Source organism: Myotis nattereri (assembly GCF_964212035.1).
Source record: "Myotis nattereri genome assembly, chromosome: 9".
Lineage (NCBI taxonomy): Eukaryota > Metazoa > Chordata > Mammalia > Chiroptera > Vespertilionidae > Myotis > Myotis nattereri.
The window spans coordinates 65,901,876-65,927,914 of NC_138084.1; the positions used below are offsets into that span (position 1 = coordinate 65,901,876).

At 35.6% G+C, this 26,039-nt stretch overlaps 1 protein-coding gene across 1 annotated transcript in view; it reads right to left on the reverse strand.

Moving 5' to 3' along the window:
• The window catches only part of PGR (progesterone receptor), a gene marked incomplete at its 3' end in the record, with an annotated part of 65,602 nt that overhangs the window by 19,467 nt on the left and 20,096 nt on the right, over nt 1-26,039 (reverse strand). Inside the window, exons 3-4 of the mRNA XM_081098134.1 lie at nt 21,274-21,390; nt 7,414-7,719 (exon numbers count right to left, since the gene is read on the reverse strand). Of these exons, the coding sequence (XP_080954260.1) occupies nt 7,414-7,719; nt 21,274-21,390 (423 nt within the window). The remainder of the gene's footprint in view (nt 1-7,413; nt 7,720-21,273; nt 21,391-26,039) is intronic.

The following is a 26,039-nucleotide window of genomic DNA, read 5'->3' on the forward strand; positions in this document are numbered from 1 at the left end:
CAACTGTAACAGGAGAGCACATACAACACAGGAAACACACCTTGAGCATCTGGCTCAGGTGACCAGGAGCATTGTACTACTACTGGGACCCAGAGGACACCTTCTATGTAAGACGATTCTTTCAAACCTGGGAAATATAGCACACTTAATACAAAGAAATAACTACACTGAACCAGCCAAAATGAGGAGACAAACACGTCCTAAATGAAAGAATAGGCCAAAGCTACACAAAAAGAACAAAGCAAAATGGAGATGAGCAATATACTAGGTAAAGAGTTCAAAACTTTGGTAATAAAGATACTCAAAATATTCAAGAAAAGAGATGAACTCAGAACTGCAACAAAGAGACAAATAATGGAAAAAATAACCAATCAGAAATGAAAAATACAATAACTAAATTTGAAGATACAATAGGGGGAATCAAAAGCAGATTAGATGAAATGGAAGATCAAATCAGCAATCTAGAAGAAAAGGTAGGGTACACACCCAATTAAAAATAGCAAAAAGAAAAATAAGGATATTAAAGGGACCTCTAAGGATATTAAAGGATATAAAGTTACCAACACTCACATCATAGGGGTCCCAGAAGGAGAAGAGAGAAAGGTAGTGAACCTATTTGAAGCAACAGAGACTATTCCCTAACCTGGTGAAGGAAATAGACATACAAACCCAGGAAGTTCAGAGAGTCCCAAACAAGATGAGCCAAAGAGGCCCATACCAAGACACATTATAACAAAAATGTAGTGTTAAAAACAAAGAGAGAACTGTAAAAAGAGCAAGAGAAAAGCAGCTAGTTACATACATGAGAGCTCTCATAAGGCTATTGGCAGCTGATTTTCAACAGCAACTTTGAAGGTCAGGAGGGATTGTCATTATATGTCCAAATTCATGAGTGAGAAAAATCTATAACCAAAAATACTCTATTCAACAAGGTTATCATTTAGACTTTAAGGAGAGGTAGTTTCCCAGACAAGCAAAAAAGGTAAAGGAGTATATCACAAGGAAATCAGCATTACAAGAGACTTCAAATAGAAAATAAAAGGTCAAAACTAAAAATAAAAAAGCATAGGAAAACAAAAATCTCACTGAAAAAGGCAAACAGTGAAAGTAGTGGATCAACTAATTATAAAGGTAATGTGAAGCTTAAAAGACAAAAATAGTAAAATCATGTATGAATACAATAATAAATGAAGGGATACATACATACAAGAGGTAAAAAAAATGATGACAAAAACATACTTGTGGGAGTGAGTAAAATATGTAGGGATCTTAGAATGCATTGGAACCTAAGCAATCGTCAACTTAAAATAGACTGCCATTAAATACACCTACCTGATAACCACATATACCAACCATAAACCAAAAAACTTAAAATAGATGTACAAAAAATAAAGAGAAAGAAATATATGCATAAACTACAGAAAGTTATCGAAATACAAGAGAGCATGAGAAGAATGGAACCAAGAGGAACCACAAAAATAACCAGAACACAAGTAATAAAATGGCAATAACTACATACCTGTCTTTTTATTAACTATCTAGAGGCCCGATGCACGAAATTTGTGCAAGGGGCTTGGCCCTTGCAGCCCCAGGTTTGTCTGGAAGGACATCCAGTTTAATTAGCATGTTATATTTTTATTATTATAGATAATTATTTTAAATGTAAATGGATTAAATGACATAGGGTGGCTTACTATATAAAAAAACAGCACCCCATATGCTACCTATAAGAGACTCACTTCAGATCAAAAGATTTTCATGTAAATAAAAACTAAACAAAAGCTGGGTAGCAATACTTAGACAAAATAGACTTTAAAACAAAGCCTGTAACAAGAGACAAAAAAAAAGGTCATTACAAAATGATAAAAAGTTCAACCCAACAAAGGATATAATTCTTGTAACATCTATGTACTCAACATAGGACCACCTAAATACATAAAGCAAATATTAACAGACTTAAAGAAAGAGATCAACATTAATACAATAATAGTATGGTACTTTAACATTTCACTTACATCAATGGATAGATCATTCATACAGGAAATCAACAAAGAAACGTATTCTTATAAGACACATTAGATCAGATGCGCTTAATAGACATCTATGGAACATTTCATCCCAGAACAGCAGAATATACATTCTTTTCAAGTGTACATGGATCATTTTCCAAAATACACCACATGATAGACCATAAAGCAAGTCTCAATAAATTTAAAAAGACTGAAATCATATCAAGCATCTTCTCTGATCGCAATAGTATGAAACTAGAAATCAATTATAAGAAGAAAACTAGAAAAAACACATACATGGAGGTTAAACAACATGCTCCTCAACAGTGAATTAGTTAGTGAAGAGATGAAAGAGGATCTTGAGAGGAATGAAAATAGAAACACAATAATAAAATCTATGGGACACAGCAAAAGCAATCTAAGAGGGAAATTCATAGCAATTGAGGCCTAACTCAAGAAACAAGAAAAATCTCAAATAATTTAACTTTACACCCAAAGGAACTAGAAAAATAACAACAAACAAATCCTAAAGTGAGTAGAAGAAAAAAATTAATAAAGATTAGAGCAAAAATAAATGAAATTAGACTAAAAAATAATAGAAAAGATCAATTCAACTTAGAGCTTTTTTTAAAAAAATAAACCAAATTGCTAAACCTTTAGCCAAACTCATCAAGAAAAACAGAGCCCAATATATATAAAATCAGAGATATAGGAGAAGTGATGACTGACACCACATAAATAGAATGGATTATAAGAAAACACTGTAAGGATTGTAAGAAAAAAATTAAAAGAGATATATTACATGCCAACAACTTGGACAACCTGAAAGAAATGGATAATTCCTAGAAAGATACAATCTTTCAGACTGAATTAGGAAGAAACAGAAAATCTGAACAGACCAATTATTCGTATTGAAATTGAATCAGTAATTAAAAAACAACAACAAACCAATTTCCCAGCAAACAAAAGTCCTGAACCAGAGGGCTTCACAGGTGAATTCTACCAAAGATTTAAAAGAATAATTAATACCTACCTTCTTGAACTATTCCAAAAAAAATTGAAGAGGAGGGAAGGCTCTCAAACTCATTCTACAAGTCCAGCATTGCATTACCTTGACACCAAAACCAGATAAAGGCATTACAAAATATATGTGTGTATATATATACCTGATGAATGTAAATGCAAAATTCCTCAACAGAATATTAGCAAACAAAATGTAGCAGTGCATTAGCAAGATCATGATCAAGTGGGATTTATTCCAGGATTCAAGGTTGGTTTAATATCCACTAATCAATTCACATAATACACCACAAACAAAACAAAAGATTAAAATTATATGGTCATATCAATAGATGCAGAAAACGCATTTGATAAAATACAACTCTATGATAAAAACACTAACCAAAGTGGGAATAAAGAAAATATACCTCAATATAGTAAAGGTCATGTATAACAAACACACTGCTAACATGATACTCAAGAATGAAAAGCTAAAAGCTTTTTCTTTAAAATTAGGAACTAGATAATTATGCCCACTCTCACTATTTGTAATCAATGTGATATTGGTGTACTAGCCATAGAATCAGAAAGGAAAAAGAAATAAAAGGCATAAGATTGAAAAAGAAGAGGTAAGACCGTCACTATTTGCAGGTGACATGATATTATATTAAATGGCATTTAAATATATAAAATAAATATAAAAAATATTAGTCTTTGTTTTACTATGATTGCAAATATCAAACACTTTCTATATGTGCACCGCACCAGAGTTAAGTTAGGGTTTTTCAAAATGCTGACACACCGAGCTCAAAAGGTTCACCATCACTGCTCTAGTTGATAGATAAAAGGATAAAGAAAATGCGGTATATATTTACAATGGAATACTACTCAGCCATAAGAAAAGATGAAATATTGCCATTTGTGTCAATATGGATAGACCTATGGGTATTATGTTAAGTGAAATAAATCAGTAAGAAAAACACAGTTATATGTGGAATCTAAACCACAAAATAAATGAACAAACAAAACAAAACAAAAACAAACTCATAGATACAGAGAACAAACTGATAGTTGCCAGATAGGAGGTGTGGGGGAATGCTGAAAAATTTGAAAGAGATTAAAAAGTACAAACTGCCAGCTATAAAATAGTCACAGGGTGTGAAATATTAAATATGGAATATAGTCAATAATCTCTCTCTATATAAAAGTCTAATATGTAAAGTGTCCCCTCAGGAGTTTGACTGACCGGGAGTTTGATCGCTTGCTATGATGTGCACTGACCACCAGGGGACCACGTGGAATGAAGGAAGGCCCCGGCTGGCAGCTGGCAGCCACTAGGGACCCTACCTGTGCACGGATTTCGTGCACTGGGCCTCTGGTATTGTAATAACTATGTATGGTGTCAGATGGGTACTGGACATATTGTGGTGGTCAGTTCATAAGGTATATAACTGCCTGATCATTATGTTGTACACCGGAATTAATATAACGCTGTATGCCAACTACCATTAAAAAATTAAAGAGAAAAATGTGAATGACTGGATAAAATAAGTTTCTCTTATGTGCCAAACTGATAACCAGAAGCTAGGGTGTGCTCTATCAAAATATATTCACACCAGGAGCACAGGCTTCTGCCCTCTCTTTCTCACACCACTGTTCAATTGTCAGGTCTTGCACACAGCAGGTACGCAATAAGCATTTACTGAGTGAATACAGTAAATACAACCTATACTCTCGTTAAAATCAACTGAAAAGTTTTGAGTAGCTAATGATATCATATTACTTTACATACCTATGTCTATCCAAGTCCTTTCACTCTGTTTTATTAACCATTTTCATCATTCACTATTTGAGTTACTTCCAGAATGCAGACTATGCAAATGTTAAAGATCATGTGGCACACAATACTTTGATAATCTTAATGCTTTCCTTATTGTACAGTTAATGAAAACAGTCATAGTACATGTAATATGGGTGGTGCCATCATTCCTACCTACTTTCACATTTTGCAGCATTAAAAATGTTGCCACCAAATTCATTGTAAAAATTTCCCTCACTCTTATTGAGGGTGGGCAGAGGTTAAAAATCTTGGGCAGATAATAGGGTTTCAACTTAAAAAACTCAGCTTATATCCAAGTTGAATAAAAATATCTTTTAAATTGTAGCTGGTTATTTTCTTACTTTGCTGATAGCAGAATCTTTTTAAACAATAAAGAACTTCCAAAATACAAATAAAAGAAATATGAGCTATATTAACAAAAATAAAGAAATCACATTTTCTAAATAACAGAAAAACTGATAAAAGTTAAACATGCATTTAAACACTCATTTTTAAACAGAAAAAGTTAATTCTATTGTAATATTTTTATTTAATAAAGATCTTTCAAATTTGATAACTACTTTCCTGTAAGTTTTAAACATTTAGAATATTTCTAATAATAAAAAAAATTACATGTCCAAGGCCTTTCAGCAAGACTGAAGCTAATAAAAACACGGGCATTTTGATTTTTCTATAAAATTACTTTATCTCCATTAGAAGTAAATTTTATTAACTTTTCTCAACATATATAATTTTAAAAGATATTCAACAACCAGGTCTGTTTTTCTCTAAGTTTCATGTAACCTTCAATTTTCAATAACAATTCATTTTTGCATTTCAACCTTTTCAGGTAGACCAGTGACTGAGAAATACTAGGTATATTAATAGAGTGCCGGGGAGCGCAATCGTGCTCCTCCTGTCTCTCGCCAAAAGTGCCGGAAGCGCTACCAAAGCTTTGAAATGGCGTCCAGTTCTAAGTCTGCTTTTATTAGTGATGATGATATTGCTAAATATGTCAATGTAGTAAAGGTTTCCTTAAGTTTTTGAATATGTAACTTCATTTACTTGCGATTCATAATTTTTTTCCTAGACTGCTGTAAAATCAGCAAAAATGCTTTGGCAATTTTAGCATAGTTCCTAGGATATTGGTTGGCACTCAAAGGGTTAAGGCAGATTGGGAAGAAAATATATTTTTAAAACGTTATTGAATTTACTTGGAGACTAAAATAACATAATATGTTTAATTCTTGATCAGGTATCAGAAAAATAAATTAGTCTAAAGGACTATAAGGATGTTATTGGTGTAAAGAGAATGTAATTTAAAAATAGTTCTATTTCTAAGTACGGGATTAACACCTCCACAAAGCAATTGCTACCCACATATTCTCTTGGCTCTGCAGTCTAAGATTTAGCCAAGGGAGAACTGTGTCCTTGTAATTCTTTCAACCTCTTAGCTCCTGTAAAGTGGTGCTGAGGGAGCAAAAATAGCTTACAAAACTGAAATCCTTTCATGATGATATGATTTATATTCAAATAGTCACCTCCTTGGTTTGGTATAAATCAGAGAAAATAAGTGACTGCAGATTCATTTCTCTCTGTGAAAATTATTTATTTATGTTTAGGACTTTTGTTTCTCGGTTGCCTGTAGATACTGTGCTGTGCTCTGAATACTATTTTGATGTGTTATATAATAGATTGATCTAGTTTTATTTTCAACCAACTGAGATTGATCAAAATAGGGTTTAGAATGAACTAGACATGTTTAAGAAGATGGTCAATGTGTCTTTCTTCTACTATCATGTCTATGTTGAACATAAATGTATGCTGCTTTTTAACTGTTTGATATATATAATTATTGACTCATTAATAAGAATCAGACTGTTAGCTACATATTTTGTTTCTCCATAGCACATAGTAGGGTTCTAGACAAATAGAACATAATCTAGGATCCTAACTACTTTGAGCTGCTGAAATACATATTATAACCTGCTTTTTACATTATAGGTAATTTACTGCACGGACTTTTATTTAACAACTAGTAGCCCTGCGCATGAATCTGTGCGCCAGTAGCTTGCTGCTGCCCTCCTGTAGCTCTCTGCCCGCTGCCCGCCCCCCCCCCGCCTCCTCCCTCATAGCTTGCTGCCCTGCCCCCTCCTGTAGTTCTCCCCCACCCGCTTGTAGCTAGCTGTCCCACTCTCCTGCTGATCTGTGATCTAGTCGTTATGCAGTTGGTCGTTATGTAACAACCATTTGCATATTACATCTTTATTATATAGGATTGACTAGTACAGTGATGGCGAACCTATGACACGTGTGTCAGAGGTGACAGGCGAACTCATTTTTTTGGTTGATTTTTCTTTGTTAAATGGCATTTAAATATATAAAATAAATATCAAAAATATAAGTCTTTGTTTTACTATGGTTGCAAATATAAAAAAATGTCTATATGTGACACGGCACCAGAGTTAAGTTAGGGTTTTTCAAAATGCTGACACGCCGAGCTCAAAAGGTTCGCCATCAACTGGACTAGTACAACAAACATAGTAACATTTTTGTTACTTGCTCCTATTTGCAAATGATTTTTACCTGGCAGTGCTTTAGACCACTTGACTACTGAAAGAAGTTGTCTCTCGGCTAGTTGATTGAGACTCGTCAGCAAAGCACTGGAGGTATCAGGTTTGGAGTTGTCATGTCCTGCATAGACCACGTCTGGCTCAATGTTCATTAGCAGGTTGATTAGCGAGGGGACCAGCTGTAAGTCTTGACTTGGCGAAAAACTGATTCTCTGGCTTAGGGCTTGGCTTTCATTTGGAATGCCCACCGCCTGCGGGAGCGCGACGGCATCTAGTGCCCTCATCACTCTGACTTTATTGAACTTCTTAAACTTTCGACCTACAGAGGAGAAAAAAAAGTTAATGTAAGTAACATATCAATTGAATCTTCCAGCAGAGTATTATTTTTCTTAAGTCTTAGAATCGTAGGTTTTAGCACCACTCTAATAAAATAAAATTGAGTAAAACTGGTACTTATTCAGACTGAGATTAAAGAATCAGTGATGCCAGCATTAATCGGGTTAGTGCGGTATCCAGGAGGGAGTTATGGAGTTTTTCAGTCAGTAACATATATGAAAAGACAAATGGATTTTAGCAGAGACTAAACTCAATATTGGTCAATATTCTCACAGGACTGCCTCCCAAAAGCTAATGCTACAGACTAATTGAAACAGTCTTTCATAGATGTTGAATATTCTTTTGGGTTTTATTCTTTTAAAAATATGCATACAAAGCCTGGCCTGTGGTGCTCAGTGGTTAGAGTGTCGTGGATTCGATTCCAGTTAAGGGCACGTACCAGGATTGTGAGTTCATTTCCTGGCCCTGGAGCATGTGTGGGAGGCAACCAATTGATGTGTCTCTCTAACATCTATATTTCTCTCTCTCTCTGTCTCTCCCTCTTCCTCCCTCCCTTCCACTCTCTCTAACACATCAATGGAAGAAATATCCTCGGGTGAGGATTAACAACAATAAAAAATATACAAATACATATGCAAACCTCACAAAATCTTGTATACAATCTTAAGTGGGTTTATAGATTCCTCTAAATGCCTTGTAGCCAATATAGAAATTATTGTGAGATCTAAGAACCCCAAATTAATCATCTCTTTTCTAAATTAGGGAAGAGAAAGTCTCAACCCCATGCTGATCAGGCCACATTCGTATTTCTAGACAATTTTTGGAAATTCTACTTTGATGAATTATGATGTGTTAGGAAGGAAAAAAGGTCCAATGATGAGATGAGTAGAAAATTTGTGTCATGAAAAGTGGTTGAAGGGGACCAGGATGTTCAGCTGGGCTGATGCTAGTCCACAGATGCCTTGCGGTGAAATGAATTAGAGAAAGTCCTGATCAGAGGACAGGCTGGATTTCAACCCCTACCTGCTCTATGCCAGGAATAGACTGCTTAACCGTATGAAGTAGCTGTGCTTGTTATCCAGGAAAAAAAGGATAAGAGAGGCTTGATGACTGTTTGCAACGATCTAAACAGAGGTTGCAATATGATGGCTCTAATGCCTGATCTGGCCGATAGGTATATTTTGTTTGGCTCATACAATATTTTTCAAAGTTATGAAAACATCTATGAATTGGTTCGATGGCAGTAATCTGTCAGTGCTGAATTGCAGCTGCTGCTTTTGAATGGCACATGGACACTCCAATAAGCCTTAGTTCCTACCACAAACTGGTAGTAAGTAGGCCATTGGTCAGTTTTCTTCAGTCCTGCTACTCTACTCAATGATGTTACCTGCCTAGTCTCTCTAAGCATCTATTTGCCTTTGTGATTTCTGAGCTCAGGAGTCTCGATAAAGAAAAGGATAACACTTGCTATAAAGTTCCCAAGGTTTTGAGCCAGAAATCAAGGAAGATACAACTAAATGGAATCATAACCGTAGGTGACAGGAGAACAGATGCCAGTGTCAATAAATGAAAACGATTCAGACGGTTCACAGAGATCAGATGGGCTCCCTGGGGAAGGAATGAATCACTAGAGGGAAGGGAAGTAACATTTGGAGAGTATGGGAATTTTAAGAGAAATAAAAAGCTGTTAGATCAAGGCAAATAAAAAGTTTAAATAACTATTTTTACTTTGTCCAGGTCCTCTACTATAAACGATTAATTATATCTAATAAATGTCTAGACAAAATTAGAAAAATACACAATTAAAGTTATATTCATGGAGTATTTATTATATGCTGGGAATTTTTTATTTATATCATTGTGCCTCGACAGTGTTGAAACAGTGTTATTAACTCTATTTGTAGATTGAGAAAATGAAGAGGAAGGAAGGTGGTAGGCCCAGTGTTAGATTACAGAGCTGGGAGTTTCAGGAACAGGCTGCACGCTCATTTGGTGGGACTCCGGAAAAGGCCTATAGGCAAGAGCACAACAGCTGAACTAAACGTTTTTTAATGTTCTTCCAATCTTAAAGTACTATGATACACCAATTAAACAAAATGTAGCATTAAACACATATGACCATAACAAAGATACAGAAAGAGCATTTGATAAAATCCAAAATTCATTTAGAACAACAACAAAAAAAATCTGCGAAATGGGGATACAGGAAACCAAGCTCAACTTAATGAATGCCAAAATATGACAAACCCATATTTGAGCTAACGTCATACTCAATGGTGAAAAGATGAAAGGTTTTTCTTTAAGATCAGGATCAAGACAACAATGTCCACTTTCACTACTTTTATTCAGCATAGCATTGGAAGTCTTAGGCACAGCAATCAGACAAGAAATAAATGGCATCCAAATTAGGAATGAAGAAGTAAAACTGTCATCATTTGCAGATGACATGATTCTACATATAGAGAGCCCTAAAGATTCTATAGAAAACACTATTAAAACTAATAAATAAATTCAGTAAGTAGCCGAATACAAGATTAATATTCATAAATTGGTTGCATTTTTATACACTAATAAAAAATTATCAGAAAGAGAAATTAAGGAAATAATCCCATTTACAGTTGCATCAAAAAGAATAAAAAATCTAGGAATAAATTTAAATTTACTCAGCAAACTGTAAGACATAGAAGGAAGAAATCAAGGAAGATACAACTAAATGGAACCATAACCATGCTCACAAACAGGAATAATTAACATTATTTAAATGTCATACTACCAAAGCAACCTATAAATTCAATGCAATTCCTATCAAAATACCAAAGGCATTTTTCACAGAACTAGAACAAATCCTAAAATTTATATGGAACCACAAAAGACCCTGATAGCCAAAGCAATCTTGACAAAAAAGGAATAAAGTTGGAGATATCATGCTACCTGATATCAAACTGTACTACAGGGCTATCATAATAAAAAGAGCATAATACTGACATAAAAACAAACGCATAGATCAATGGAACAGAATAGAGAGCTCAGAAATAAACCCAGACCTCTATAGTCAGTTAATCTGTGACAAAGGCTAGTATCTTCAATAAATGGTGTTGGAAAAACTAGCTATAAATCTTAGTAATATCTTTTTATTTTATTTTTTCCATCACCATTTATCCCCTCTATGACCACTTCCACCTCCACCCACCTAATCCCTCCCCCCAAATCATCACCCTATTGTCCATGACTTTTCTCTCTTTTTGCTTTCTTTTTTGCTCAACCCCTCAACGCTCCCCCACCCCCCACAAGAGCTGTCTGTCATATCTTTTTGGATATGTTTCTTCAGACAAAGGAAACAAAATAAATAATAAACAAATGAGTCTACATTAAACGAAAAAAGTTTTTACACAATGAAGGAAATCAACAACAAAACAAAACGACAACCTACCAATGGGATAAAATATTTGGCAATGCTATATCTGATTGGCGTTAATATCCAAAATGTATAAGGAACTCATACAATTTAACAGCAAAAAAACAAATAAACAACCTGATTTAAAAAAAGATATGGGCAAAGGACCTGAACAGACATTTGTCCAAAGAGGATATACAGATGACCCACAGACATATAAAAGATGCTGCTGAATGATGTTTCTCTCTCATTGATGTTTCTAATTCTCTATCTCTCTCGCTTCCTCTCTGTAAAAAAAACCAATAAATATATTTTAAAAAAAACACAAAGAAAAAAATTAAAATCTCGGATTTCTCTCCAGTTAGATTATATGCCTAAAGACAATGCTGTTGCATATGGATTTGTGGGAAAGGGGCCCATGCTGCACATTTTCCACATTTTAACAGAATTTTAATGAATATTTGGGAAGCCAAGAGACATAGTATACACAGTAAAAATCTTACTCTCATCACCTTTTTCACCTTACTTCTCCTATCTCCCATCCTAAGCAACACAAATTCTCCTTTTTGCCTTTGGTGATCAAATTAACAACTTCAGCATGTTCTTGGGGTCATAGCTTTTATCCCAAACAGCTTACCAAAGCACTTCTAGAAATAAAAACAAATGGGACATTCTCCTCTAAGAGAAACAAAACATCAATTGAGTCATAGTTTCAATTATTTGGAAAATTTTTCTACTATGTGGAAATACACACATTTTCTTTCATATTATGTTCCCATGGGAAACATTGTTTGGAAATATAAATATATACAATAACAATATTCAACAACTAATATGTTAGTTGATTTAATTTAACATAGTAAATGATTCTTTAAATTAATTGCAATTCTAAGATATACGCATTTACTTTGCACTGGTTCCTACAAATAATGAAAAAATTTTAGAAGATACAAGAATATGTTTTGCTTTAAAGTTAAACCTTTATTGTGCCAATGATACTGTTTGCATAAATGATGGCAAGACATAAAAGGTATTTTTTTTTTATTGATTTTTCACAGAGAGGAAGGGAGAGAGACAGAGAGTTAGAAACATCGATGAGAGAGAATCATTGATCAGCTGCCTCCTGCACATCTCCTACTGGGGATGTGCCCGCAACCCAGGTACATGCCCTTGACCAGAATCGAACCTGGGACCCTCCAGTCCGCAGGCCGACGCTCTATCCACTGAGCCAAACCGGTTTCGGCGACATAAAAGGTATTTTAAGACATCACTTACTAAACCACAGTGCCAAGCACTGTGCTATATACTTTAGATGTATTATTCCTTTTAACCTTATAATAGCTTTCGCTATATGGTCTTAATAGAAAAGGAAGTAGAGATGTGTAAAGGTTAAGATGTGTGTGTGAAGTCCTATTAGTGGGAAAGTTGAAATCAAAACCCATTTGTTCTGACTTTATACCCTTACTGGTTATTATAGTGCTATACCATCTCCGAAAGAGATGTCTTAATCTTTTTCTAATGTATTTATAACATTTAAATTAAAAAAAAAACACACATCATGCTTTTGTTGATTTTAAACAGAGAGGGAAGGAGAGGGAGAGGGAGAGAGAGAAACATTAATGTGAGAGAGAAGCATTGATCAGTTGCTTCCCATATGTGCCCCAACCAGGGATTGAACCTGCAACCTGGACTGGTGCCCTGTCTGGGAATTGAACTGACAACCCTTCAGTTCCCTAGACAACAACCAACTGAGCCACTCTGGCCAAGGCAACCTTTACATTTTTAAAGTGGAGTTAATGTGCTTGATTAAAATTGACCAAAAAATGTTTATAAACTTCTCCTACAGGCAATGCACAAGATTAGGTAATTTATAAATCCCCTTCTCCAGAACACCTAAAAATTATGGGTAAAGCATAAGCAACATCCTTTTAAATACATATTTAAGCTCCTCAAAAGGTCATCAAAATACCTAGGAATCCAAAATGAAGAACAATTCTAACCCCTGACAAAGGGACATAAGAAGGTATCATGTGTATTTTATCCTTGACTCAATATGGAAAAAAGTCTTCTCTGATTATTCTCAAGTATAGGCCTCCATCATCCAGATGTGTAGTTTGAAATTATTCTACCAGCAAGGTATGGGAAACCTAAATTTAAAGTAAATATGAGAAATGGTCCTTCACTGATGAAATCCCTAAGGTGCCCGGAAAAATAAAATAAAAATTATCTTTGGAGAGAAACTCTCTCAATTAAGACCAGTCAGGTTTCAAAAAAAATATTTAACTTTGCCAAACATAAGTTTAACATCCAAAATTATAAAGGACACAATGAGTGAGAAGTAGCAGAAACAATCAACAGTGTGCTGGATTTGTTCATACTGACTTATAAAAAGTTATTAAGTATTCAGAATTTTATATATATTTTTTTCCAGAAATTTTTAAAACCAGTTGTTAAACCATTGGTAACCTGAAATTTATATAAGAGAATATTTACACCACAATCATTGGGAAACCCTATAAATAAACAATGCCCTTTTTTAAAATTTTATTTTATACCTACCACAACACCACAATGCCACACCTAGATCCTTAATTATGGGATTTTGGAATTACTGGATACAAATATTTGTAATAAGTATGTTTATAATTATTAAAGATGTATGATAAAGAATAAAAATAAGACAGGGAATGGCTAATAAAAAGTAATAGACAAATTTATAAAAGAACCAAGTAGGATATCTTTTAAAAATACCATCACTAGAGTGAACTGGAAGAAAGAACAGACTTAATTACACAGACAGGTAATAGGGGTAATATTAAACAGGACAAAGAGATATGGAAGATAAATGGGCTAACTTAATACTGTCTCATAAATCTTCTGGAGGCAGAAAGAGGCAATGAAGGGAAACAATATTTGAAGACTACTGGGATGATTTTGATCCTCCTGGTATCTATGAAAAATACAATCTCTGATTTAGAAAATCATGATTTCCAAGTAGAAATAAAACTAAATTTATAACCGGTTACATTTAATAAAATTGGAGAACTAAGTCTAAAAACATTTTACACAAATATAAGGAAAATATTGCCTTAAAAAAAAAACACAACTATTAGATCTACAGGAGAGTTCTTAAAAAAAAAAAAAAAAAAAAAGATACAAGCCAGAAGATAGATATGGAGAAAAAAAGTCAATCTGAAATTTTATGATCAGCAAAATCATAATTAAAAAATTAGGTTGAAATAAAGGTATTTTCAGTGAAAAAAAAAGAGTTTATTATTAAAAAAATATCCACACAAGGAACTTATAAAACAATTTATTTTAAATATAAGGAAATGAAATAAAGGGTTGAGATGAAAAAAACTGAGCAAACAAATAGGTGAACACGTAGATAAAGCTATTACACTGAATAAAATAATAATGATTACTAATCAGAATAAGTGTTCTGAAATGAGTGCTGTTTACTTTGCCATGGCCTCTCCGCTGTTTATTTTTACTTCTGGAAAAATGTGTTTATGTTGGGTGACATAAGGTGTTGATGTGACCTGTTGTGTAGAGGCAAAGGGAAAATATTATGCTGGATATTAAAATGTAAGTTTTATAGCAGCCAGAAGGCTTTCTGGGAATCAGATGAGGAAATAGAGGGTAGAGATCAGCAGGTAATTAAGGAATGGGGCAAATCCTTTGACATGAGGTTCATAATAAGAATCACTGCAGATGGGGTAGATTTACAGGCAATTATCCCAACATTAGCTGTCAGAAATTATGTCCAGTTACATGTTATTACTTTGAATTAGCAAAAGAAAGATGTTGCTGGGATTAGTCCATTGGGACCATGCTCTGACAAACCCTATAGCAATCACTTTAAGCAACAAAGTAAGAATGAATATTCCAAAGAATAGCCCTATTCCAGTTGTGTGGGATGGCATTTAGGGCGGACAATCAGACAGTGACCAGAAGACATTACTTATCTGGCTGGAGGCTTCAATGCAGGACCTGGGGAGCAGTGTGAGGGGTACTGTCTCTGGGGGGTGCTGATTCAAAGGGATTGGGTAGAAAAGGAGATGCTCATAAGAGGACGGTGAGAAATCTAAAGAGGTAGGTGGCAGGCAATACTCACAGCAATTCCTGCATTAGAGAGAGAGCAGATAATTCAGTTTTTGTAGTAATTAAAGGCAGAAACTGACCTTGTACTCCCCCAAAAAGGTACTGTTGAGTGTCCCAAATCAAGAGTTTTTGAGTCCTTCAGAAAAGGAATTGAGGCTTTATTGGCTTTAAGTATAAGAGGAGAAAAAATACACAAAACTTTACTATATACTAGTAACCTTACTTTGTAACCCAAAAAGTTACTCTCTTTGCTAAGAGAATTGGGGGTGAATCTAGATGTAGGAGGGGGAAGGAGGGAAACTGGATTTCTAACATAACCTTTTACAATTGGAGGATAACGCTCTCTACCAAAATAAAATAAAATAAACAAACCTATAAAAATAGTCTCCAGCTTTTTAAAAAAAATGTCAGCAAACATAACTATGCACTTAATCATTCCTTTATGTAGAAAGCTACTTATTTTTGAAAGAGCTAGTTACCTTTATGATAGTTTAGCATTTCTACCACAAATGCAAAACATAGAGCTGTATTCATTAAAAAAAAAAAATGTGAGTCATTACACAAAAAATGTTTTTAAAGGAAAGAAGTTAGAAGTGGGGCATTTAATTAGAAGATATATTGCCATCTTCAAGGGTGTAACTATCTTTCCTGCTCAAGTATTATACAGCCATAAACAAAATGCAAAAGTTCACTGTGACCTGGTGAAGGTAAGGGAAGTGATTCATTAAAAACAAGAATCATATGCAACTAAGAGGCCAAATAACTCAGACATAATTCTTACAATAAGAATGTAGCTGTTGAAGCCCATGAAGAGCAAACTGCAAAATCTACATTGTGACATCAAAAAACATTGATATTTTGACCTCTGATATTCTACCAAAGTGTTTTATTAAATTTTTAAAATTATTTTTAGTGTTTTCTCCTCTTTCATCTTTTGTTATTCAAATGATTTCTATATCAGAAATGAGAAATCTCAAGGAGGAGTGATAAACAGGAAGGGAGGAAAAGGGAGGGATGGGGGGAGGGAATAGGACCTGGGCTCCATTTTCAGTAGTAAGCAATTATTATTTCAGAGAAATTCTCCTAATTATGGAAGAGTCTAACCATGAGAAACCCTGATTATCATTTCCAGAAAGGCTTTCATTCTCAGTAGACCACAAATCTATCACCACACACCCAACTCCAGAAATTTAGTACAGGACTAACAATTAGAATCTAATCCTATGAACTGACTACCTTCTTCCTGGTTTACCAGAACTGGACTAGTCTTTTGCCACTGACTCTCCCAGGCAGAACAATAGCAGGACCGTGGCATATCAGAGTGTTTTGCCAGCTTCTCTGTAATAAACCTCTGTGAAAATCTACTTATGAAATAAATGCCCCATATTTATATTTCTCAGTTTGTGATGCTGATCACAAGATAAAACTAGAATTGAATCCATGTCTCTTTCATATAAGCCTGAAATAGAGTAAGGGCTTTTATTTTTTTTTTATTGCAGACTTATCCCTCAAAAGATACTGCATTATATACTAGTCCTTATGAGCCATCTATATTTTGAATGCCCTAAATTATTTTCAGTGACCATATGTTGTTTGGAGAAGACAAGTTTACCTGAAATAACTTCTATCAGTGGTAGTTTGTAAAGTTTGTACAGATTATCTGATGGGCAAAAAAAAGAGGCAAAGAAATTTGTTATATATCTAATCCTAGGGGTAAGAACTCGTGTTTTTATGTATTAGATGCTATTGTGAATAATCCTTTTAAGCATTACTTTAAAAGAATAACTCAGAGAGTCTAGAAAAGACAATTTTGAAGAAATATAACTTAGGGAGAATTATAACCAGCTTTTAAGATGTATAAATTTATATTATTTCAGATAGTGTGATAGTGTTGCAGGGGTATAAAATGGAGGAGAAGATTACAACAACTTCACTACACAACTCATATTCTGTAGCCCAAAAAGTTATAGAGAATAGAGAAACCATGAAGGGAAGCAAACATATAAGGAAATTTGACATGTAACAGAGGTGGCACTACAAATTCCAATGGAATTTGTAATTAATGTATTGTTAGAAAAATATTACAATACTATTCATATGTTTAGTAAGAAAATAAGAAATTAAGCATCACAACATGTAATATAATTTGATAGTAGTGATTATGTCTCATTTACTTGTAAACAGACTTATGTTGGGGATAGAGATTAAACATTTTACTTAGATAGGAGTGCACTACCAAAATTTTAAGACCATTGTGTCAATAAATATATTAGCAACTGGTTATTCATATGGAAAATAAAATAAAGTTATATTCCTGACTCTCTACATCAAAAACAACAACACTTGTAGACAGGTTAAGGACTTTGATGTGAAAAACTTAAGCCTTTAGATGATTTTTTTGTAGATTATCTGCATGATTTCAGGTAGAAAAGAATATAAAGGGAGACTATTGACATGTGTGATTATATAAAAATTAGGAAAAGACATCATAAGCAAGGTAAAAAGTCAAGACACAGACCACATGTAACTCACAGAGAATCAGTATGGAGTGTATAGTAAGTTGTATGAATCACAAGAAAAAGGACAACCCAGTTGAAAATAGCTAATGAATATGAACAACCAATTCATGGAAGAGGACATCCCTCTGGCAGTTGGACATCCCTCTGGGACTGCTGGCTCCTAACTGCTTGCCTGCCTGCCTGATTGCCCCTAACCCCTCTGCCTGCCTGCCTGATCACCCCTAACCACTCACTTGCCTGCCTGATCACCCCTAACCACTTGCCTGCCTGCCTGATCGTCCCTAACCGCTTCTGCCTGCCTGATTGCCCCTAACCATTCTGCCTACCTGCCTGATCACCCCTAACCACTGGCCTGCCTGCCTTATCACCCCTAACTGCTTGCCTGCCTGCCTGATCACCCCTAACTGCTCGCTTGCTTGCCTGATCACTCCTAACCGCCTCTGCCTCCACCCCCGCTGCTGCGACTTCGTCCGGAAGGACATCTGGAAGGTCGGTTGGCTGTCTGGTCTAATTAGCATATTATGCTTTTATTATTATAGATAGTACTGTATTACCTAAAGATTCATACACATGAGTTACAAGTATGAAGATATCAAACAGTAATTTAGTAAAGTGATCTGTGAGGGAGAAATGAATCTAATGGGTTCAGGAAAGAACATATCAGAAGCTTTAAAATGTTTGTAATCTCTTATTCTTTATAAAATATAATAACAATTTTAAAATATAAAAAAACAATCTGATATTAAAAATTGAGCGACAGAGACATCAGTGTTTATTTTTAAAAATATCTTTAGTGGGCTTAATATATTTTCTAATAATGTAGCAAATTGTTATATTATGGAGAATCAAAAATAGTACCTATTATAGGGCAAATATTAGAACTTTTATATTATGTGAATGGGTATTTTTGGCTTAGGTGAGATATACATTAATTCAAAAAGCGCTACAAATCAAACATCTCAGACAAAATGATGAACTCTAAAGAATAATTAGCAGCTCTACTGAAGCAAGGGCCCTGCTGCCAACGGTTTGTAAAATTAGTTTGAATAAAATGTTCATGAAACGCAATACTTCTAAATCAATAGATCTTTATATTTGTGTCTAATGAAACTAACATATTAATATGTTAAATACTGTATAATGAAACATTTGACTATTTCGTCTACATCCCAAGAAATTTAGGTATTCATTTTGGCCAGAACATGTTTGTATCTTTCAATGGGAAAAATGGGGGGGGGGGGAGGGGGTTGTCCTATGGTCCAATTAGCCTAGGAAAGTCTCGGTTTATATCTGTTATCCCAATTTTAATTATTGATAGTGTTCCACCTCATTCTCAGCAGTGTCCTGGTTGGGTGACTAATTTTATGGTCACCCCATAAAAGGTGGTTCATTGACTAATTATGCAAGGGAAAAATATTCATAAGATTTCAGGAGAACTGGGCTTCAGGATGGCAATACAGGACCTTGGGAAAATGATGGGAAAACAACAAAACTAAGCATAGAATGACTGGACAGAGATAACTAATTGCTCATATTTCTGACTGTTTCCCATTCTGATCTCTGAGGATGGGGCTGTTTAGCTCTGAGTTAAACTCAGCCCTACAATGGAACCAGTTCTGCCCTTATGAGGAAGAAGAAAACTGAAGTCAATTAATACAGCTTTGCACTAAGGAGGTCTTGCTGGCGACGCTGCTCTGATGTTACTTTAGTCCACACCCCTAGTGAAATCCTTCCCTTTCACCCCAGTTCTGAGTTTTCTCTGAAGCTCTCTTCTTCTTGTAATTCTATTTCTTACGGTTTGTCTTGTTTCTGACTGGAACCCGAGTCTCTCTTCTAAATGAACCCCAGGTTATCCGTGACTATGTGTTTCATCATTTTACTTTGCTCATTTTTAATCACTTTTCCATTATAACAGTAGGACGATTAAAACAAATGCAATTATGGATTGGAAGCTGCCTCAAGAGATAGCACCCTTCCTCAAAGTGGGAAGCACTATTTGAGACCACTTCCCCTTTTCCTTCTCCAAACACTCTTTCTGTGTCCTAAATATTGTAAATTCCTTTCTCCTTTTCCACTTGTAAACTTTCTATTCATTCTTTGAGAATCTCCTCTCTGAAGCTTTTGCCTACTCACTCAGATAGAATTAATTTTTTTCCTTTTTCTATTTTCTAGCAATGTGTGGTACTTCTCTTAAGTCACTTTTCTGTTTGATAATTATTTTATTATGGATCAGGCTGTACCACATTCAAGGGCAGCAGGGACAGAATTAAGCAGGTACTTCACACTAAAAAAATATTGGCACTAATATACTCTTTTCCAGAAGGTAACACCAACCATTCATAGTACATTAGCTGTGTTTAGGTGGTATATTGAATATATATTTAAAGTTATATTTAAACTGTGTTTTAGAAAATTTATAACTACCACACCAAACTTGGAATTGCAGAAACATTGCTTAGGAAATAGCTAAGTGAAATAAATACTATATTAATAAAAAACGTTTTCAGGAGTGACTCCCCTCCCTGATATTCTCTATTAACGCATCCTGCTTACCATTTTCCACAGCATCTATTATCCTTTGACATATATATTTATTGCTCCTCCTCCCCTCTGCCCCTCTACCCCGAATGTAGGCACCACAAGGCCAGGGATTTGGTCCATTTGGTTTGGTGCTATACTCCAGGACTTAAAACAGTACCTGGTAAGTATAAGGGCTCAACATACAGTTACATAAAGAGAATAGGGAGGGGTTGATGGGGAGTGAGAGGGATAGAAATTAATGTTCTGAATTCACAGACTCAGCTTTTGGTCTGGAAGGGGCTTTAGTGCTCTCATTTTTGGAGGCTGATGCCCAGAACAGGTTGGTGGCTTACTCAAGGTCATGCAGGCAATAAATGCAGTGCTAAGACTCCAACTCATATTACACTTAATGTGTGTACAATATATACACACACACATGCGTATACATATGTGTATATATACACACACATATGTATACATATGTGTGTGTGTGTGTGTATATATATATATATATATATATATATATATATATATATTTAAAAATATATTTTATTGATTTTTTTCCCAAAGAGTGGAAGGGAGAGGGATAGAGACATAGAATCATCCATAATGAGAGAGGAACATCTTCTATTCACTGCTTCCCGCAGTCCCCCCACAGGGGATCAAGCCCAAACCTGGGCACATTCCCTGACTGGGAATTGAACCAGAGGTCTCTTGGTTCTCCTGGCTTGATGCTCAAACTCTGAGCTACACCGGCCAGGCCATAACATATATTTATAAGCAATATAGACAAATGGAGGTTTATTACTTCTCATAAGACCTTAATATACTGGGAATCTATACAGTTAATGGGATAGTACTGGTTGCTTCATTAGGACAACAATAATCAAGATAGAAAAAGCAAAGAAAGAACAAAGATGAATGAGAAAATTAGAATTTTCTGGCCCACAGTTGTATAGGGTATATATCAGTATACTGGTGATGAAAACATCAACCTTACCTCCAAGGACCATGCCGGCCTGACAGCACTTTCTAAGGCGACATGCTGGGCAGTTTTTCCTGCGTATTTTATCAACGATGCAGTCATTTCTTCCAGCACATAAATAATTATGCTGTCCTAAAGTAGAAAAAGGTAAAAATTATTTACAATGTCTAAAGAGCAATGGAAACTTTCTGCAATGACAACTGGAAAAGAAGATAAGTACACATCAGCAAGTGCATGGCTATGTCAGCCAGCCTCTTGCTTGCATCACTGAACATGGGTAATGCTCCATGCCTGCTCCGGACTTTACCTGTGCCTGCAGGAGCCTCACTGAGGTGAGCATAGCTTAGAAATACATTTCAGGGCTCTTTAAAAATCTTTTCTTCAAGATTTGTGTATCATCAGAATGCCCTTAGACCTTTCTGGCATTTTAAGTTGCTGATAAGCATTAGTTATATAAAACAATCAAACTCCAGTAAACTGCCCGCCCCCCCCCCCCATTTTTTTTCTAAGATCTAAACATTCAAGGAAACAGATTCAGACTAAAAAAATAAATAAGTCTTTAGACTAATTTTGTATAAACCTATGTTTAATTCTATTGAAAAATCCTGGAGGTAGCTCACTTTTAAAGGGTCTAATGATTATGAATAGCGTGTGAAGAATGTCACCAATTGTAATGACTTGGTCACCTGGTTTATTTTGGCCAAAGTTTAGAAAACAAGGTGAATAGAAATAATGATAAAGGGAGAACAATTTAAAACAATGAGAAGTACTCAATGAAGGAGAGGACAGAAAAATTATAGAAGAAATATGGATACGTGATCCTTTTATGGATCCCTTTTATCCTGGGATCCTTTTATGTCAGGGAAACTATTTTAACCTCCAAAAGGTCCACAATAGGAATTTAATATACAACAATGATGATTTTCTAAATCAAGAACATGTGTTCTACTTAATGAGGCATGGATCAATCTAATTTAGACTGAACAAAAATGAAAAAAAAAAACACAACTTGTTAGCTTAGACATGTAAATATTAACTAACTGGATAATTTACTTCTTTGGCACTCCTTATTTTCCGACAAATTCCTATAAAACAGACATGAGTATTTTAATAACATTAGCTTACTTACACTTCTTAAATGTGAAAAATAAATTTTTAATATTAAGGGATTTTCCTATAGTATTTTATATTAGTTGACGTTAAAATCAGATTCACTCTTCTGGCCGAAGTTTGTAGTAAAAGAACACGGTGGTACCTTAAACGCGTGCTTAATCAAGAGAGGGACAGGATATGCTCAAATGGCAAAATGCAAAAGGCCATGTCTGTGAGACAGCCAATAACAAAACAGTTCTGGGTATGGGCATTTTTGGCAAAGAACAAGTGGTCTTTTCTTAAAAAGATATTCTTCCACGAAATTATGTTCACATATTACACACATACTATTTTATTCTCTATATTAGGAATCCTGAGCTGTGCTGAGAGGCTTAAAGAGGCTGACAACTCCAGAATTACAAATTTTTAAGGGAACTTACAGACAGAAGCAGTTTGGGGCAACGGAAAGATGGTACATCTCGCTGAAAAGCCCATGGGGCTTGTTGTAAAGAGCCAAGTGGCACGTGCTAACACAGGTGTTTTGAGCCACATATTATGGACTTATTAAGAGCTGAATAAACCAAAGTAGTAAAGGACTTAATGGCCTCACTTACCAATGTAAGAATAATCCCTTTAGGTGATACAGACCCACCCCTTCCAGGGTGAACTGGCAGTCGGCTTGCTTTATAAGATGGCTTGGGTCATGTTAAGTACCAAGAATTCTTTCTTTCTCTCCCTCCCTCCCTCCCTCCCTCCCTCCCTCCCTCCCTCCCTCCCTCCCTTCCTTCCTTCCTTCCTCCCTTCCTCCCTCCCTCCCTTCCTTCCTTCTTTCATCTATCTATCTATCTATCTATCTATCTATCTATCTATCTATCTATCTATCTATCATCTATCTATCTATCTATCCATCCATCTATTATCTATCTATCTATCTATCATTCATCTAAACTGGTTTCTCACCAGAGAAGAGAAAATAGGAAAACAATATTTTCCATCATATATAAAGAACAAACTTAAACAAACAGTGCTCATGGGTGTAATTATGGTTTGAAAGCATACTGTCCTATTCTCTGCTCCTAAGTCACACATACCCAGAAAAAGAGCCTGAAATCTCGACAGCTGGAATGCTGCAGACTTGTCTCATTTCTGCTTCTTAAATGATTTTTAACAGTACCTCCTTCTCCAATGCCTCAGAGAAAGAGTGCACCTTTACCAGGGCTCTTAGTTTCTGTACCTGAAACCATTCTTTCCTGCCTGCTTTCAAATCTTCCCCATCAATTTCCCCCTTCCTCTTTGAAAATATTTCTGTCTCTCCCTGTGCAGTGATGTCCTCAAGTTTTTCATTCCAAAAATTCCAGCAGAAAGATAGAGAGAGAGAGAGAGAGAGAGAGAGAGAGAGAGAGAGAGAGAGAAAGACAGAGAAAGGAGTTCTGTCTCATTCTAAATTCTCCCTGACTCTATCCCTCTCTTTGTCATCTAAGTTGTTGAAAAAGTCATCTTCATTTGACTTTCTAATTACCCAACCTTCTTTACTCCTCAGCACACTGTAATTTGGTTTATAAAGTGGCCACTCTTCACTATCCTTATATCATGGCTTAACATCACCAAAGGCTTCTACATTCCTAAATACTGTGGATTTTTTCTTGACATTCCATATAACTTGCCACGGGCAGTTTCTCTCCCCACCTGCCCCCTTCCTTTTTTGGAGGGTTGAGGAGGAGGGCAGGACTCTTATGACTCTTCATCTGTCTTTCCAACCGTGCCTTCTAAGTTCCCTTTGCCAATTCCTCTTCCTTTGCCCCTCCTTTTATGTTGTATTCCACTCTTATACACTGTGTGGGTAGTTTCATCATCTTCTCATGGCTCGTCTCATCCTGAGCTCTGACCATCTCTCTGCAGGTAGGTCAAATTCAGTATATACAAAAAAGAATGTAGCAATTATCCGGTTACGTTTTTTAATTAATAAATTGTATCAGAAGCATTTTGTACCCAATTTAGGAAATTCAAAACAGAAAATTATCTACAATCTCATTAGCATGCCACTATTTTCGTTTTCATGTTTCCTTCCAATCTATCTGTACAGGGTACATAATACCTATTTTTTAATATTTGTTAAGTGAATGTACAGTTTCAGAAAATCCCATTCATTCAACAAGTATTTATTTTTTGTCAAATATGTCCCAACACTGTTTTTTTTTTTTAATAATCCCTTTTATCTACTTGAAACACCATTACAATTGCTGATACTGCCTATTGAAAATGCCCCGAAGTAAAGAATACCATAGCAGCAATAAATGCTGCATCCAGATTGTCATGTCTAACATTTACTTTTTTAAAAAAAATATATTTTATTGATTTTTTACAGAGACGAAGGGAGAGGGATAGAGAGTTAGAAACATCAATGAGAGAGAAACATCGACCAGCTACCTCCTGCACACCCCCTACTAGGGATGAGCCTGCAACCAAGGTACATGCCCTTGACCTGAATCGAACCTGGGACCTTTCAGTCCTCAGGCCAATGCTCTATCCACTGAGCCAAACCGGTTAGGGCACATTTTTATCTAAAAGGAGCCAGGGTGGCCCTAACCGGTTTGGCTCAGTGGGTAGAGCATTGGGCTGTGGACTGAAAGGTCCCAGGTTCGATTCCGGTCAAGGGCATGTACCTTGGTTGCAGGCTCATCCCCAGTAGGGGGTGTGCAGGAAGCAGCTGATCAATGTGCCTCTCTCATCGATGTTTCTAACTCTCTATCCCTCTCTCTTCCTCCCTGTAAAAAATCAATAAAATATATTTTTAAAAAATAAATAAAAGGAGCCAGGGTGTATGGTAACTGGGAACATGAGCCCCTTCCCATGCCCAGCTCCTCCTTCACCCTGTGGAAATGTAGTGAAGGCCAGCGGGCTGGGAGACCTCGGCAGTGACTCGGTCTAAGAAAGGCCATAGAGGAACTGCTTCTAGATGAGAACTTGGATTGTAAATGGCCAGTGTTCTGATCTTACACAGCTTGCTCATGGGCGATCTGCCTCCCACCCCGCTACTGGCCCTGTTTTACTGTTTTCTGTACTCTATAAAACCTGGTCTTGGGAAAGTCTGGCTGGCAGCAAAACAATAGCACTGGCCAGCAGCCCCTAATGTCACCCATTAGCAGGCCAGATGAGACTTAACCGGACAACTTCACTGACAGCAGCCAGTGCGGCATTCAACTTCACTGGTCGGCCACCACCAGACAGCACCTAAGTCCTAATCCTGAGGTTTTCTGGGACCTCAGCACTTTGCATAAGACAGGGCTCCTTGGGGGACATGGCTGGGACTGGAAATGGACAAGCTGAGCTTGGGTTACTTTGTTGTGCTAGAATTTGGTGTTATTGAGAGCTAATAAAATTGTCTGAGACACACTGACCAAAGATAAGACAATTTGAACATTAAAAATAATTTAGTTTAAACGATTAAAACACACTGAGTATATAAAAAACCATGAGTACATATAATATGTAAGAAAAAAAAGGAAAGAAACAAAATGAATTAATTCACTAGAAACTATTGGAGGCTACTAAGGTACAAACTCACTACTTTAAAAATTGACAAATAAAGGGAGACAATTAAACATCTAATAAGCCTTCCAGCCAAAATTATATTTTAAGATTATCAAATTACTTTTGGAAGAGAGAAAGAACTATTAAAAAAAAAGATT